Below are 14,848 nucleotides of genomic sequence, written 5' to 3'. Positions count from 1 at the left end.
TCCTAAATGCAGTTCCTTTTCCTTTGTCTTGTCACTTCTCTAAAACTGTATTGTTCCTTTTCTAAGATGCTATATAAGCCCAAGTTCTAACTAAACATTTGAGTCACTCATCTCTGGATACACATTGGACATATTCCTGAACTTCTGCTTTTCTCTTGTTGACGTGTACTTGGCCAGTCTCATCCATAGGCCCCAGACGGAGAACCTAAGATGGGCGGAGGAAGAACTTTTCCTCCCCTACAGAGGTCCTTAGTGACATAGACAAGAGCAAAGTAGGTACAGTATTTAGGTGTGAAAATCTAATTGGACCAGATTAAAGAGACTGGGAGGAGAGAAATGATGCAAACATTATAGACAATTCTCTCTCAAGTTTTTGGCAGTAACCAGAAGGAAGTTAGAGGTGAAGATATTGGTGTTAAAAATGTCAAAATAATACATTATATGCATGATAGAGGTTGCCCATCATTGATAGAGGTGACATACATTTCATTCATGATAGCTAATCATGTAGTTCCTGGGTGCTGTTCTAAGTGCATTGGTTAATATCCTCATAACAGCCCCCATGAAATTGTCATGCACCCCAGATTATGGAGGGAGAAACTGGAACAGGGGGTTTGATTGATTTACCAAAGGTCATACAATTAGTGAGTGATGGTGCTGGGATTTGAACTAGGTAATATGGCTATCTACATGAGTCCACACCTATACTTAACTTTTATACTATACTGCCCAGTCTGGGCTGGATCTTGGCCATGGGCTGCCTAGATAATTTCTCCCAAGTGCTCTTTCCTATTTTCTGTCATGCTGTTACAACCTTCTCCAGGCTATGGAGGATCTCAGGGCTGAACCTCATGGGATCTGCTACCCACCAAGGAGTCACTGAGAATGCAGAGAGGAAGAGACAGAGAGTAGGGAGGATGGGAGCACAACAGTGAACATCGCCCTCAAGACTGGAAAGGTCAAGACTGGAAAGGATTAGAGGTCTCAGGGTTCTGACCTCATGTCACCTGTGGAGAGTCCCTCTACTAGCCCCACCCTTCCCTTCTCTTTTTTGACCTGTGGTGTTTTGAAGTAGTTCTGGATTCAGACACTAGAAAGCTGACTTGAGTTCAGGATCTGCTACCTAATAGCTGTGTGACCTTGGCCAAATGGCTTCATGTTTGAGTCTGGTGTTTTTAATCTATAAAATGAAGATTAATAATAGCTACTATCTATTGAGCCCTCACTATGTACCAGGACTTGGGTCATTGATAAACCTGGGGCATTTGGTTGTGAACTATAAGGGACTGAACCATTGTGAGGCATTATCGTCATTATTCTGATCCTTGCCCTAAAAGCTATTTCTTTCTTTGGTTATTTCCTGTATAACTGATGTTTTCTTTTCACCTGCTCCCAGGTGACACGAGGTCCTTGGCTTTCTCTGAAGACTCCTCTTGGCTCTTCTATCATCTCTCAAGTGGCTGGACCTGTGCCAGGAGAATGTGAGGTACAGAGAATTAAGTTTAATGTCAACACCTCACTCACTATCACATCACTCTATTATTTTAATATACCTGTTTGTGAAAGGATACCATATCTTAAGAAAAGCACACAAATCATGAGTGTTCGATGAATTATCACAAAGCAACTACATCTGTGTAACTTTTGTTACTACCACCCAGTAAAGAAATAGAACATTATCGGCACCTAGAAGCCCTCATTGTGCCCGCTGTGTGCCCCCTTCCAATCACTTCCACTTCCCTCCTCCCATGTCTTATCTCTGTGTTGCCAGGGCCCAGCACAAAGCCCTGCCAAGAGGCCCAGTAAATATTTGCTGAATTGAACCGAATGCCTTTGGGGCTAGTCACCTTGACTTTCTCGGCCTTGATTTACTTTTCTGAAAAATAGGGCCAGAATTTCAGTAATTTCTTAATTTTTTTAATTGATTTCAGAGAGGAAGGGAGAGAGAGATAGAAACATCAGTGATGAGAGAGAATCATTGATCAGTTGTCTCCTCCATGCCCCCTACTGGGGATCGAGCCCGAAACCAATTCATGTGCCCTGACCAGAAATCGAACCGTGACCTCCTGGTTCATAAGTCGATGCTCAACCCCTGAGGCATGCTGGCTGGGCCAGTCCATGGTTGTTTTTAAAAATTTTACAATGATTCCAGTGTACAATGAATCTTGAATCTTACCAATTCCAACCAACACTATACACCGAAATATCAATTCCACTACTGCTGTGGGTTGAATTGTATGTTCCCAAAAGATGTTGAAGTTCAAACCACCAGTACCTATGAATGTGGTCTTATTTGGAAACAGTGTTATTGAAGATGATCAAGTCAAGATGAGTTCATTAGGGTGGACCCCTAATCCAGTCTTATTGGTAACCTTATAAGAAGGGGAGATTTGGACTCAGAGACAGTGACACAGGGAGGTTGCCATGTGAAGACAGGAGTTATGCTGCTACAGTCAAGGAACACCAAAGATTGTCAGCAAAGCACCAGAAGCTGGAAGCATGGAATAGACTTTCCCTCACACCCAACTCTGCCAACACCTTGATTTCAGACCTCAAGCCTCCAGAATATGAGACAATACATTTCTGGGTGTTTTTTTAAGCCACCTAGTTTGTGGAATTTTGCTACAGCAGCGCTAGCAAACGAATACAACTATTTACATACTAGCTAAGGAACTCTTGTTCACCCATTTTCTCATGTGCAAAACTGAAACCATAATAATGGTTCTACGTGCTGGGCTCTATTCTAAACCCTTTACACAGACGATCGCATTTGGTCGTCTCAGTAAGCCTCTGAGAGGTACTGCTGCCATTACCACTTTACAGATGAAAAAGAGTGGAACAGGGAGGTTAAGTAACTTGCTCAAGGTCACGTGGTAACTAAATACATAAGATAATAATATATCCTTCACAAGACTCATGGAAAGCCTTATGAGACTGCGGGTGTGGGTGTGAAAGCGCTTTGTAAATAGTAAAGCATTTTACCTCTGTTGGATAGAATCTCTACAGATCCAGGACTTTTTTGTGTGTGCCATCTCTGCCTCTCCTTTCTCTGCCTACGGAACGTAATACTTCCTTCCGCCGGCGGCAAGGGGTCGCTGCGCCGCACGGACGCTGACAGGTCCCTCTAGCCCGCTCACGCTGGCTGCTCGTTGGTGCCTATAAATAGCAGTGACCGGCTCGGCTAGGCTTCAGCCCATCGCCGCCGGGGCTGCACCCGGCGCAGGAACCGGAGCTGGATCTAGACGCCGAGAAGCTGAAGCTGGGCCGGGGCGGAGCGCAGCGCCGCGCCGGGGCCGCAAGGAGGGGCGCGTTGCCGGGGGCCCACCGCGAGCCGCCCCCAGCCCGCGCCGCGCTCTCCCGCCGGGACGCCTGCCTCCGCCCTCCTCCCCCCTCCATTTCCCTGGAATCTCAGCCCGGCACGCCTGCACCCCGGCGCTTCTCTGGGTGGGGAAGCTCCCGGCCGCTTTCTGGCTTCACTCCTTCCTCGCAGCCTGGGCTCCCAGCCCCCTCGCTTCTTTTCCTGGACTGGGTCCCACCCGCTTCTGTCTCCTTCCTTTAGCTCAGGTTCCCTGCTTTTTCCCGTAGTCCCCGCTCCTCAGTCACTTTCTCAGCCCAGGTCCCAGCCTCCCCTCTTCCTTTTCCTTGCAACCCATCCTCTCCCTTCCTCTGTCCTAGGCGCAGTCCGGTCCCCACCCTCCGTTTCCCTGGCCTGGAGGCCCAGACCTTGCGGTCTCCTGCTGTGGTCCTTCCTGGGTCCCTGTCCCTCTTGCTCAGCTTGGAGTTCTAGCTCGAGAACCCAGCCCCCCGCCACCCCCAGAGGACTGCTTCCACACAAAAAGACCTCTCTAGAACATGAACTTTCCCTAGAGACTACCCCAGCCTCTCTTCCCACCCCCTTGCCACCTATGTCCCAGGTCTTACTCTCACTTTGCTAAGGGTCAAGGCCTACTGGGCTGAGGGAGGGAGGATGCTTCTGTGGTCTGGCGTCTGGGGTCCCTCTCTGCCTCGAGTCTTCTCTTCCTTGCTCGTGGTCGTAGCCTTGGTGGGGCTACTACCTGTTCTCAGGAGCCATGGCCTCCAGCACAGTCCTACCGCCAGCACCATCCGAGGCTCAGAGCCGCCACGAGAACGCTCAATTGGGGATGTCACCACGGCCCCACCGGATTTCACCCCCGAGAGCCACCCTGTCAACCATTCCATCTCTGAACATAGCCCGAAGACTCGAAAGGCCTTTCCAGTCCTGGGCATCGACTACCCACACGTGCAGAGACCCTTCGAGATCTCCCTCTGGATCCTGCTGGCCTGCCTCATGAAGATAGGTAAGTCTGGTTTGCTCTCATCCGTCTGCTGCCACCAAACTGGTGAGCTTCTGGCCCCATCCTTACCACTCGAGGCAGGAATAAAGGTCTGGGCTCCTGTAATGTAGGCCGCCTCCATCCTGCCATCTTGGTCCTTCTCAAGCTTGAGCTCTGTGGCCTCCGTGGGCTGAGGCCTCCCAAGATTAGAACCAGCATTGTGCATGGGAAAGGACAGGATCAGAGCATGAGATGCTTCTGATACGAGGAACTTTCAGCAAGACTACCAGGCCTGGCAAGTCTCTGGCTGGACCAGACCCTGAGGGGAGCCAGGCACCCAGCTGTGTGTAAGGCAAAGAGAAGTGTCTTCCCGCAAGGGGCACAGCCTGCTCTGTCAACAGCAACCAGTGCAATTACATGCTGCACGGGAGGGTTTTCCAGGGTGGAGTATATTTCTACTTTGCCTAGCTAAGGAGTTTGATTATAGTGGGGGGAGGGGGACGGTCAGTCCGTGTGCTGGAGACCTAGAAGTGTGGTAGAACATGAGGAATCCCAATATTTTCACCTTCCTTTTTCCCTGGAATATTATCTATCAGCTTTGCTTGCCCTGCCTGCTGAGGAGCCCCTGAATCAGTTTGTGGCCTGGGACTGCTATTCTTTAGTTTATGGGACAGGGGGCCCTGGAATTTCTGTAGTTTGTTTTGGGTGTGGAGGCGGTTGAAGCTTGGTCTGGCCCAGCCTGGGCAAACTACGGCCCGCGGGCCGGATCCGGCCCGTTTGAAATGAATAAAACTAAAAAAAAAAAGACCGTACCCTTTTATGTAATGATGTTTACTTTGAATTTATATTAGTTCACACAAACACTCCATCCATGCTTTTGTTCCGGCCCTCCGGTCCAGTTTAAGAACCCATTGTGGCCCTCGAGTCAAAAAGTTTGCCCACCCCTGGTCTGGCCCCAGCTCACTTCCAGATTGGCACCTGGCTAGGTCTCAGGGCGGTGTCTGAGCTGGCCAGTCACATTGGCCTGCTGCTCCACCAAGTGGGAGAGGGACAGGTGGAAGGGTTCAGGATGTTCTGGTCTGAGGAGACTTTGAAATGTTCTTTACGGGAGAAGAGGAAACAGAAAAGTTGTTCCCTCCCAGAGGGTTGGTCTCCCTGCTAGGCCTGAGCACTCCGTTCTGCTGGGTGATGGATGGAGCTCACCAGAGCCTGCATAGCTCAGAAGTCCCTGGAAGGGGAGGGGGGCGCTTTAAAAGCTGCCTTTGCTTTTTTAGCCCCAGCTAGCTGTAGAAGACATGAGGGCCTGGTACTCCGGTGGTTTGGGTTTGGGGAGTTTGTGACTCTTGGCAGGAATCCTTGCAGCTTTTCCAAGGACAAGCAGGAGCTGAGCGGCAATGTGAGGCTGCTGTGAGGCAGACTCTGGGACATGCTGCAGGAAGGCGCTCTGTTTTGACACATCCCGGATGGAGCTTGCTTCCTGTGACAGTAGCAGGGCCTGGCCTATTCATGGACCTGGGCCATTGGCACCTATACCCTGATGGCAGCCAGTTTCCTGGAAAAAAATTAAGGACTGGGCAAGGGGAGCCATGTGTACTGATTCTGACAACATGACCTTGAACAAGCTGGGTCCTTTTTCTGCAGGCCTTGCCCACCTGCAAAACTGGCAAGAATCTAAATTTGACCATATCAATCCAGTCATGAAACCTATGTTTTAATTTGTTGTAAGAAACTGAAGTGACCATGATGTGTCATTTACTTGTGTGAGACCAGGAAGAGACCTCACAAGCGCTGTCTATAAACTGCCCTCCTCTCTCCAACCGCCTCTCCTTTCAACCACACCTGCCACGGTGTTAGGGCACTGGGGACGGGGACACACATTGCAGGTCTCAGTGACTTCTGGTGGGATGACAGCATGACCACAGAGATCCTACTGCGGGCAGTCAGGAGTTTGTCCATATAGGCCTGATAGCTCTGGTTCTAATGGGGCCAGACTTGGCCTGCTTTGTCCCCACCAGAACCTGTGCCAGGGACCCTGGGGAGCAGGAGAACAGAGATGGTGCCATGGCAGGGGCATTAGTCTAGAAGTTAGGAAACTTGGCTTCTCATCCCACCTCTCTGTGTGACCTTGGACCAGTCACCCATCTCCACTTGTTAATTGACCTACGTGGCCCTTTCTGACCATTTCTGCCATTTCACTGACTTAGGGAACCCTGGCAAGTCACTGAACCTTGGGACCCCAGTTTTCCTATTGTAAAATGAGGAGGTTGGATATGATCTCTGAAGGCCTTCACAGTTCCAAAAGCCTGTGTTTCTGGCTTTGGAGGGCATTTTTCCGTGTCTGAAAACAGAGGCGTCCCAGCATCTGGCCATCCTGGGAAGGAAATAGAGAGAAATGTGACCGAAAGTGAAAGCCCATGTTTTCCCCTTCCCTTTGCAGTGCCGAATTGAGGTTAGATAAGGGCTCCACCACTTTTCCACTTACCTCTCTGTGCCTCAGTTTCCTCTTGTATAAAATGGGGAAATAACATCTAGCCATAGTGCTACTGATGTGCTGATGACATAAATTAATGCACATAAAGTTGTCTTTGTACCCACAGGAAGCACTCGGTGAGTGGCAACGGCTCCTGTTGGTGTTTTAATCACCTAAGGGCATCCCCATCTCAGCCTCCTACAACATCCTTTGAGGCTGGAGGATTACAGATCTCAACCCTAGGCTGCCACAGGGCGTCAGGGTTTGGGGTGTGTCCTGCTGACTTTGTTTTCCTTTCACTTAAGCTGTCCCCTGGAGCTAGTACTGGTGGGAGGGGAGATGGCACCCACTGACTTAGGAGATAGGGTTGGGGGCTGAAGCCATGCTCCCTCTACACTACCCAAGAACCTTGGAGTTCATTTTGGGGTCTTGCCTATTCTCTCAGAGCTCCAGTGTGGGTAGCAGCTATGTTGGAGCCCTCATTCTGTCATCCGCTTCCCTTGCAAGGTGCCCCTCCTTTAAGAATAGAAAGTGCTGTATGCAGTTCTCATTCCTACTCTAGTCGTTGAGCAGAGCTTTAGGTAGACAGAGATGCGTGTGGGAGGGGCGGGGTTGGAGCTGAAGTTTTAGAGTAGTTGCTCTGGCTTCTCTAACTGATTCAGTGGGTGAGTGGGCAAATCACTTCCCTTCTCTGGCCTTTTCTCTCTGCAGTAGTCAGGCATTCTTGTCCTTTCCTTGGTGGGGTGGGCTAGTGACGGGAGGGTGTTTAAATGACTGCAAGAACTAGGAGAGTGACCCCAAGCCTTAGTTAGGTCCATTCTCCGCGCCCACCACACATGGTGATTTGGACCCTGCATGAATTCTGCTTTGTCCCCAGTTCACCTGGCTCCCAGTCCAGTGCTCATGCCAAGGCAGAGCCTCCCTGTAACCCAGCTCACCACTGGCACCCATTGCATTTGTTTGTCCACGTTCCTGACCCGGAACTCCTGGCAGAGGCCTGGGAGCCCAGAAAGCAGGTATTCATGTTGTCTCCTGACCAGAGGCAGAAAAGCCTTCCTTTGTCCCTTTCCATCTTATAGCTTGTTTTGGTCTTTGCAAGGTGTACGCTGACATTTACTCTTAGAACACGTCTGTGAGTCAAGGAGAATGGGAGTCATTATTGCCCACTTCACATGTGTGGCTATCAGAGCCAGCAACTGGTTTCCTGTAAAAATAAGACTAGCACTCTCCTCTCCCACTTCTCAAAAGAAGAGAGGAACAACTTAAAGGTCACCTTGAAACTGTTACAAGAAGCCCGGATGGGACCTTTCTAAAAAGAAAGGTGACCTTTTGCTCTTCGGGAAAACAGCTGAGTGACTGCAGGACAGTGGAGGTCAACTGAGGACTAGGAGGAAGCCTTCGAGTAGGACGTGTGTCCCTAGAAGTGCCAGGGTTGGTGTGAGAGGGCCTGAGTTGTCATTCTGCTTGGAGTTCATTTCGCTGAGCACCCACGAGGCACGCCTTTCCTCTGGGCCCTGCCCCACCCACCCCTCCAGCTCTGGTGGCGAGGAGAGACATGGTCAGCAAGCCTGGGCCAGGCACCTTGTTCCTCGGAACCTGGCTTGCCTCATCAGTGAGGTGGCATGCCATCTCTGCTTTCTAGGACCCACGTAGAGATTGAATGTGGGAATGCCCAGCACAGTGCCCAGCTCGCTGTGGCAGCTCTCAGGGCCTGTTCCGATTCATCCCCTTTGGGCGGTCTTCCCAGCCCACAGCAGTTGCTTTCACTTCTCCCCCTGAACCCATCTCCCTTATCTCCCTTATTGTTTATCCGAAGCTTTGGCATTAGGCCTAGCCTGCCCTGTGACATCTCTTCTGGTGTGTGTGTGTGTGTGTGTGTGTGTGTGTGTGTGTGTTTAAATAAGAGTAACCATTTATTGAGTATCTACAGAGTAGAGTCGGACACTTTATAAAAGTGATCTCATTTAATCCCTACTAAAACCATATGAGATAAAGGCTCTCTGTTTGGCAGATGAGGAAACAGCTCAAAGAGGTTATCTGCTGTGATGCTGAATTGCTCTTTATTTTCTGTTTGAGTCTTGGCATAGCCTCCTTGAGGGGTACAGTTACATCTGCCCCTCACATTCCCCTTGGCAGATGCACACGGCCCTGCACTGAGTAGGTGCCCAGTCACAACACCTGCCCTGGGCAGTTGTAGGACTCTCTTTAGGGATCAGGCAGATGTCAATGGTGGGAGCCCTCTCCCTGCCCTGAGAAAACTGTAAGGGTTCTCCGTGCTGGCGTTGGACCCATTCTCCGTCCCTATGAGTCCAAATGGGTGCAGCTGAGGCTGGGCCTGTCCCTTGTCCTCTGGTAGTGACCTTGCCATCTCTTTGCTGGTGCCCTCTCGGTAGTCTGACTGCTTCTTCCCTGCTTGGGCAGGAGGGGTTTCAGTTAAAGGGTGGTTTTCTTTATCCAGCAGGGGGTGGCTAACCTGCTGTGAACTCCTGCCTGGGCAGAAAGGGTGCTGGGTTGCTTTTGCTCACCCTCAGGGCTCAGCAAGATCCCTGGGAGACAGCTCTGTGTTGGCATCAGGGGGCACGGGTCTCTTTATCCCTAAGAGGCAGGTGGAATTTAGTAGTAATTCTTATGGGTACTGTAATTTGCGTATCCGGTATTTAATTCTGGTCATCTCAATGAAGGTCCTGTGGGTTAGAGTAGCAGGTGATATTGGTGTACCCGTCCTCTTTCCTGCCGACTGACATTGGCTCATTGAGAGGATCAAGGGGAACCAGCGATCCAAAAGGGCTCTGAGGAGAGTAAGTGACCAGACACATCCATGTTGGCAACCTGAATGGTTGTCAGGAGGAACACCAGTTCTTCCTGCAGAAGGGAGGGCTGAAGGAGCGGGGTGACCTAGGGTTCAGGTCAGCACAGGTCTGAGTTCTTACCACCCCCTTGAACACATCTGTAATTGCTTGGAGGAGGAGCATGAGGGCTGGACTCAGAGCTCTCTGTGTGGAGCAACAAACCTTTGAAATGGAGGGCTTTTCCTTTCCCTTGAAGTGTTGTAGATCCTCTAAGAGGAGAAAGGAGAGGCAGAGAATTATACAGAAAACATGCCCGGCCGGTGTGGCTCAGTGGTTACTCGACCCATGAACCAGAAGATCAGGGTTTGATTTCAAATCAGGGCACATGCCCAGGTTTTGGGCTTGATCCCCAGTAGGGGGCGTGCAGGAGGCAGCTGATCAATGATTCTCATCTTTGATGTTTCTATCCTTCTTTCCCTCTCCCTTCTTCTCTCTGAAATCATTAAAAACAAATAAATAACAACAGCAACAAAATTACACAGAAAACATGCTGGAGGGGAGGGAGGGGGGAGGTGAAGAGATCTGAGATCTGGTCTTAGCTCTTTGCTGCCTAGCTGTGTGACCTTAGGCAAGGCACAACCTCTCTGAGCCCTGTTTTCCAATTTATAATATTTGTGTTAAATATTTGTTCATTATATTAGCCGGCACTTATTAAACTCCTGTTTGAGAGGCTGTGTTGGGTCCTTGCACAGCTAGAAAACATTGGGGTGTAAGCCAAGATCCGTCTGACTTGGGAGCCATGTTTTCTTTATCATCCTGCCCTGACTCCCGTTCAGGTCAGTAGTTTTATAAAGGTTGAAAGGTTTTAGTATTTCAAGTCTTGGATGCTCTCTGTGGGTCTTTCTTGGGTTTGGGGAAAACTGTGACCCTCTCCAAGTCCCACTGTGAAGCAAAGCAAATAGTCCTCAGAGGTGGCTGGCACTGAGAAACACAGGAGGAGCTGGGGATTGGAGCTGAGGGGCCCCAGGCTCTCTTTGGGAATGCCAGCCTATACACAGCTGGCAGGCCTTCCTCCTTCCCTCCCTTTTCCCATCACTCCCCACCCCCGCCCCTTTCCTTCCGTGCTGGGGAGAAGGCTCACTCAGCAAACCCAGGACCTGGGTTATTCCTGAGTCATCCATCGCCTGTGTGGGCCTCATTTTGCAGCACTCATTCCCCCTGCAAACGTCTGAGTCAGACATGTCTCCCCAAGGTTGTCTGCACACACCGCACTGGGCCAAACCATCTCTTTAGATGCTGATAAACATAAACTGGCACTTTAAGGCAGCCCATGATTATATGTGGGTATTTTTAATCTTATGGGCTAATCTAATTTTAACTGAACTAAGTTTTGGATTGGGCCTGGATCAGTGGCTGCTCCCTTTCCCTGGGATCATGCTGACTTCATTTTCTTTCCTCTAAAGCTCATCCAACATGATGAGGGGGCCAGTTCTCAGGGTCTACTAGGCCAGACCTGACCCCTGAGTTCTGATACTGACTTGCTGAAAATCTGGAGTTCCCCAAATTATCCCAGCAAGCTTTTCCCTAAAAAGATGTTTCCTTAAGCAGCTCTAAGTGGGGCTAAGGATGAGAAGTCCTGTTCCTTCCCAGGCCTCCTTCCTGATCTTTTTTTTTGGGAGGGGGTGCGGCGGGGGGAGACACTTACCCCTCAGGCCGGACTGGCCATTCCACAGTGCTCAGGCTGTTTGAGACCTGGCCACTGAAGGTGGAGAGGTGACATCACAGCTGTGTGTCAGGGCCCACAAACTCACCAAAATAATAGACAGCTAACACTTACATAGCACTTGCCTTGTGCCAGGCAAAGTTAAAGGCTGTGTGTTTGTGCTGGCCGGCCAGGACTGCGAGCAGCTAATTAATTCGTCTGTTTAAGCTGGGGTGGAGGAGACAGGTCAGCTGAAATACCCATCAGGCATTTAACTTGTAGCCCATCAGGGAACCAACAGGAGTGCAAGCCCAGCTCTGCTCATTAAGAGCCCCGGTCTGCTTAGGAGAAAGTGTCGATCTGTGTGCAGGGCTGGGCGGATTCCTGGCAGAAGCCACGTGCTGAGAAGCAATCAGTCCCCGAGGGCAGGGGTGGTTAGGGGAGGCTTCTCAGAGGAGGTGGAACTTGAGTCAGTCTTGAAGGGTAGAGAATTAGATAAGCAGGCGTGACAGAGAGAGCTATTCTTAGTACAGATTCCTACAAGAATGTAAGCCCCTTCAGGACACAGCCTTTCTGTGTCTGGCTCCCAAATATTTGAGGGATGAATGAATGCCTGATTGACTTAGGGTCCCCATGAAGCCTTTGGCCACACAGAAACCACTTTGACTGCTCAGAGAGGAGGGAGAGCAAAGTCTGGAGAGGCTAGTCACCAGACCGAAGGCCAGGCCAGGGAGCAGAATGCGCTCGCGAGGTGACAGATCATGCTTTCTGTGTGTAGCTGCCTGTCCCCGTCCCTCCCAGCCTCCTGCAGCTGGCTCTCATAATGGAGGGTCTTGCAGAGGCATCCTCTCCGGGCTGGGTGGGGTCTGTCTAGGAAAGTCTGGGTTTGTTTGGTCGGCTCTTGATTTGTGTAAGTAAAAGCAAGATACCAGAGCTTCCTCAGGGGGCTGCCAAGAGCCCTAATTGAATTAAGCTTTTCCCGGGAAGATTCCTCAAGCCATCAACCACACTGTGCCTGGGAATTAATGAGACTAGTGGCCATAAACCCACAAGAAAGCAGCCTCATTATAGTTGTACCTGGACAGGTTGACTTATGGCTTCTCTTTGTTTTTATGTGTGTGTTGGGAGTGGACTGGGGCCAGAATCTCCTTTCTGTGGCAGATTTGTTTTTATTTTTATAATAATGAATAAATAAAACATGTTCATGGTAAAAAAAAAAATACAAAAACCCCAAACAAAAATAAACCCCAGAAATACAGAAGGGTATTAAGGTATAAAGTAAAAGTTCCCCTCCTCACTTCTCTGACCACCTCCCACTATCATACTCCCCAGAGGTTGGCAGTGTTAGCTTTCTTGTGTATCTTTTCAGAAATTCTCTGTGAATATATGAGTGTGGGAGTATGAGGGCAGGTTTAATTTTCATAAACCATTTGTAAAGGGACAGAGCTCTAGGCTGGGAATTGGGGATCTGGGTCCTAGTCCTACCTCTGCCTCTTTCTTTTTTAAAAAAATATATTTTATTGATTTTTTTACAGAGAGGAAGGGAGAGGGATAAAGAGATAGAAACATCAATGAGAGAGAAACATTGATCAGCTGCCTCCTGCACACCCCCAACTGGGGATGTGCCCACAACCAAGGTACATGCCCTTGACCGGAATCGAACCTGGGACCCTTCAGTCCGCAGGCCGATGCTCTATCCACTGAGCCCAACTGGTTAGGACGCTCTGCCTCTTTCTTACATATTGACCTATGGTAAGTCATTTTGCCACCCTGGGCCTTAGTTTCCCTATCTGTCAATTTCCACTGTTAAAAGGCTCTCTGCGACTTTCCAACAGGAAAGGCAGTCATCCCAGGGGGGCCTCTGTTCTGGGGAGGCCTGGGCAGACTTGTGAGGCCCTTGGAGAGGGATCTACACAACCCATTCTTTGGGGGGTGGGTCACTGCTGTCATGATCCCTGGCTTCAGAGCACAGAATCCTCGAATACAAAATGATGGTCATTTCCAGCTCCAGCTCTGGGTTATGGGATTAAATCAATGGGTTCTCAGAGAGCCCACTCTCTTGCTGGGGAAGTAAGATAACACACAAGGGAGAAAGCACAGGTGGGAAATTGTGTCGCTCAGGCTGGGATGCTGAGGTTATCAGAAAGGAAGAGAGATGAGGGAAGGCTTCCTGAAGGAGGTGGTCTTTTTAAAAAAATATATATTTTTATTAATTTCAGAGAGAGAAAGGGAGAGGGGGGAAAAAGAGATAAAAACATCAGTGATGAGAGAGAATCATTGATTGGCTGCCTCCTGCATGCCTCTTCTGGGGATCAAGCCCTGCAACCCAAGCATGTGTTCTGACCAGGAGTTAAACCCTGACCTCCTGGTTCATAGGTCGATGCTCAACCACTGATCCACACTGGCTGGTTGTGAAGGAGGTGATCTTGAGCAGTGGGCCAGGTGGAGAAGAGGAACATCATTCAGGGGGGCTTTTAGAAGGGATTCTGGCTTAGGTGGGAGAATGGACGGGTGATCTGCTACTCTAGGATATAGGTTTCTAAGATTCTTCCTGAGTGCATGATCGAGTTGAAGGTGCATGGATCCCCTAAAGTAGCCTACAGACATTTATATATGTACTAGTGGCCTAGTGCACGAAATTCTTGTGGGGGGTGGCGGGGGGGGGGGGTTGTCCCTCAGCCCAGCCTGCACCCTCTCCATTCTGGGACCCCTCAGGGGATGTCCGACTGCCGGTGTGGGATTGGGCCTAAACCGGCAGTCGATATCCCTCTCGTAATCCGGGACTGCTGGCTCCTAACTACTCACCTATCTGCCTGCCTGGTCGCCCCTAGCTGCCCTCCCCTGCTGGCCTGGTCACCACTAACCACCTCTGCCTCGGCCCCCGCCACTGTGGCTTTTTCCGGAAGGATGTCCGGAAGATGTCCAGTCTAATTAGCATATTATCCTTTTATTAGTATAGATTATTAGTATAGATGCTTTTATCAGAGGGAGAAGACCCATAGTAGCCACAGATTTTCAGACAGATCTGTGGCTCCCCAAAGGCTAAGAGCTTCAGCCTTATGTGCGGTGGGAATTTGAAGAAGGGTAAAGGACTTTCCTTGGACAAAGTGGTACTAACCCTGGGATGAGTGGAATTTGCCTGGGGAACTGTCGAATTCCTAGACTAGGGGACTGAATGAGTAAGCTGTGTCCTGGGAGAAGAGAAGGGAAAATGACTCTGTAAAGTAGAGAAACACGTCTGGATTGGGGAGCAAAGCAGCTGCAGCAGGCTCCTCCCTCCCCTGTTCAGGCAGGGAAGATCCTGGGTTCCTTCTGCCCCCTGGGTTTGCTGGGTTCCTATGGTGAGCCCAGCGGTAACTCAGGCCCTTGCCCTTTTTCCTAAAGTGGCTGGGGCCCGAGCACACCGCTGAGGTTTTGTTAGGGGAACAGCTACCTTTGAGGCAGCAGAAGCAAGGGATTGCCACTGTAGGGACAGGCTCTGAGGGTGTCGTGGTAGGCAGCCCCAATTGGCCTCTACTGTTTTCTGAGAAAACCAAGCCCCCATTTGCTGCTCTCACCCTGCTTTTGGAAGTGAAAGTAGAGACTGTTATTC

General features: G+C 50.1%; 1 protein-coding gene across 1 annotated transcript in view; it reads left to right on the top strand.

Annotated features, from left to right (window-relative positions):
• The first annotated feature begins 3,185 nt into the window (after positions 1–3,185).
• Positions 3,186–14,848, top strand: part of SLC9A1 (solute carrier family 9 member A1) — a 53,571-nt gene continuing 41,908 nt past the window's right edge. The window contains exon 1 of the mRNA XM_036347954.1: positions 3,186–4,319. Coding sequence (XP_036203847.1) covers positions 3,968–4,319 — 352 coding nt within the window. The 5' untranslated portion in view covers positions 3,186–3,967. The remainder of the gene's footprint in view (positions 4,320–14,848) is intronic.

This window comes from Myotis myotis, unplaced genomic scaffold (genome assembly GCF_014108235.1).
Source record: "Myotis myotis isolate mMyoMyo1 unplaced genomic scaffold, mMyoMyo1.p scaffold_m19_p_2, whole genome shotgun sequence".
In the NCBI taxonomy this organism is placed as follows: Eukaryota; Metazoa; Chordata; class Mammalia; order Chiroptera; family Vespertilionidae; genus Myotis; species Myotis myotis.
The sequence above is the reverse complement of the archived record's forward strand: the minus strand, read 5'-3'. Positions and strand labels throughout refer to the sequence as shown.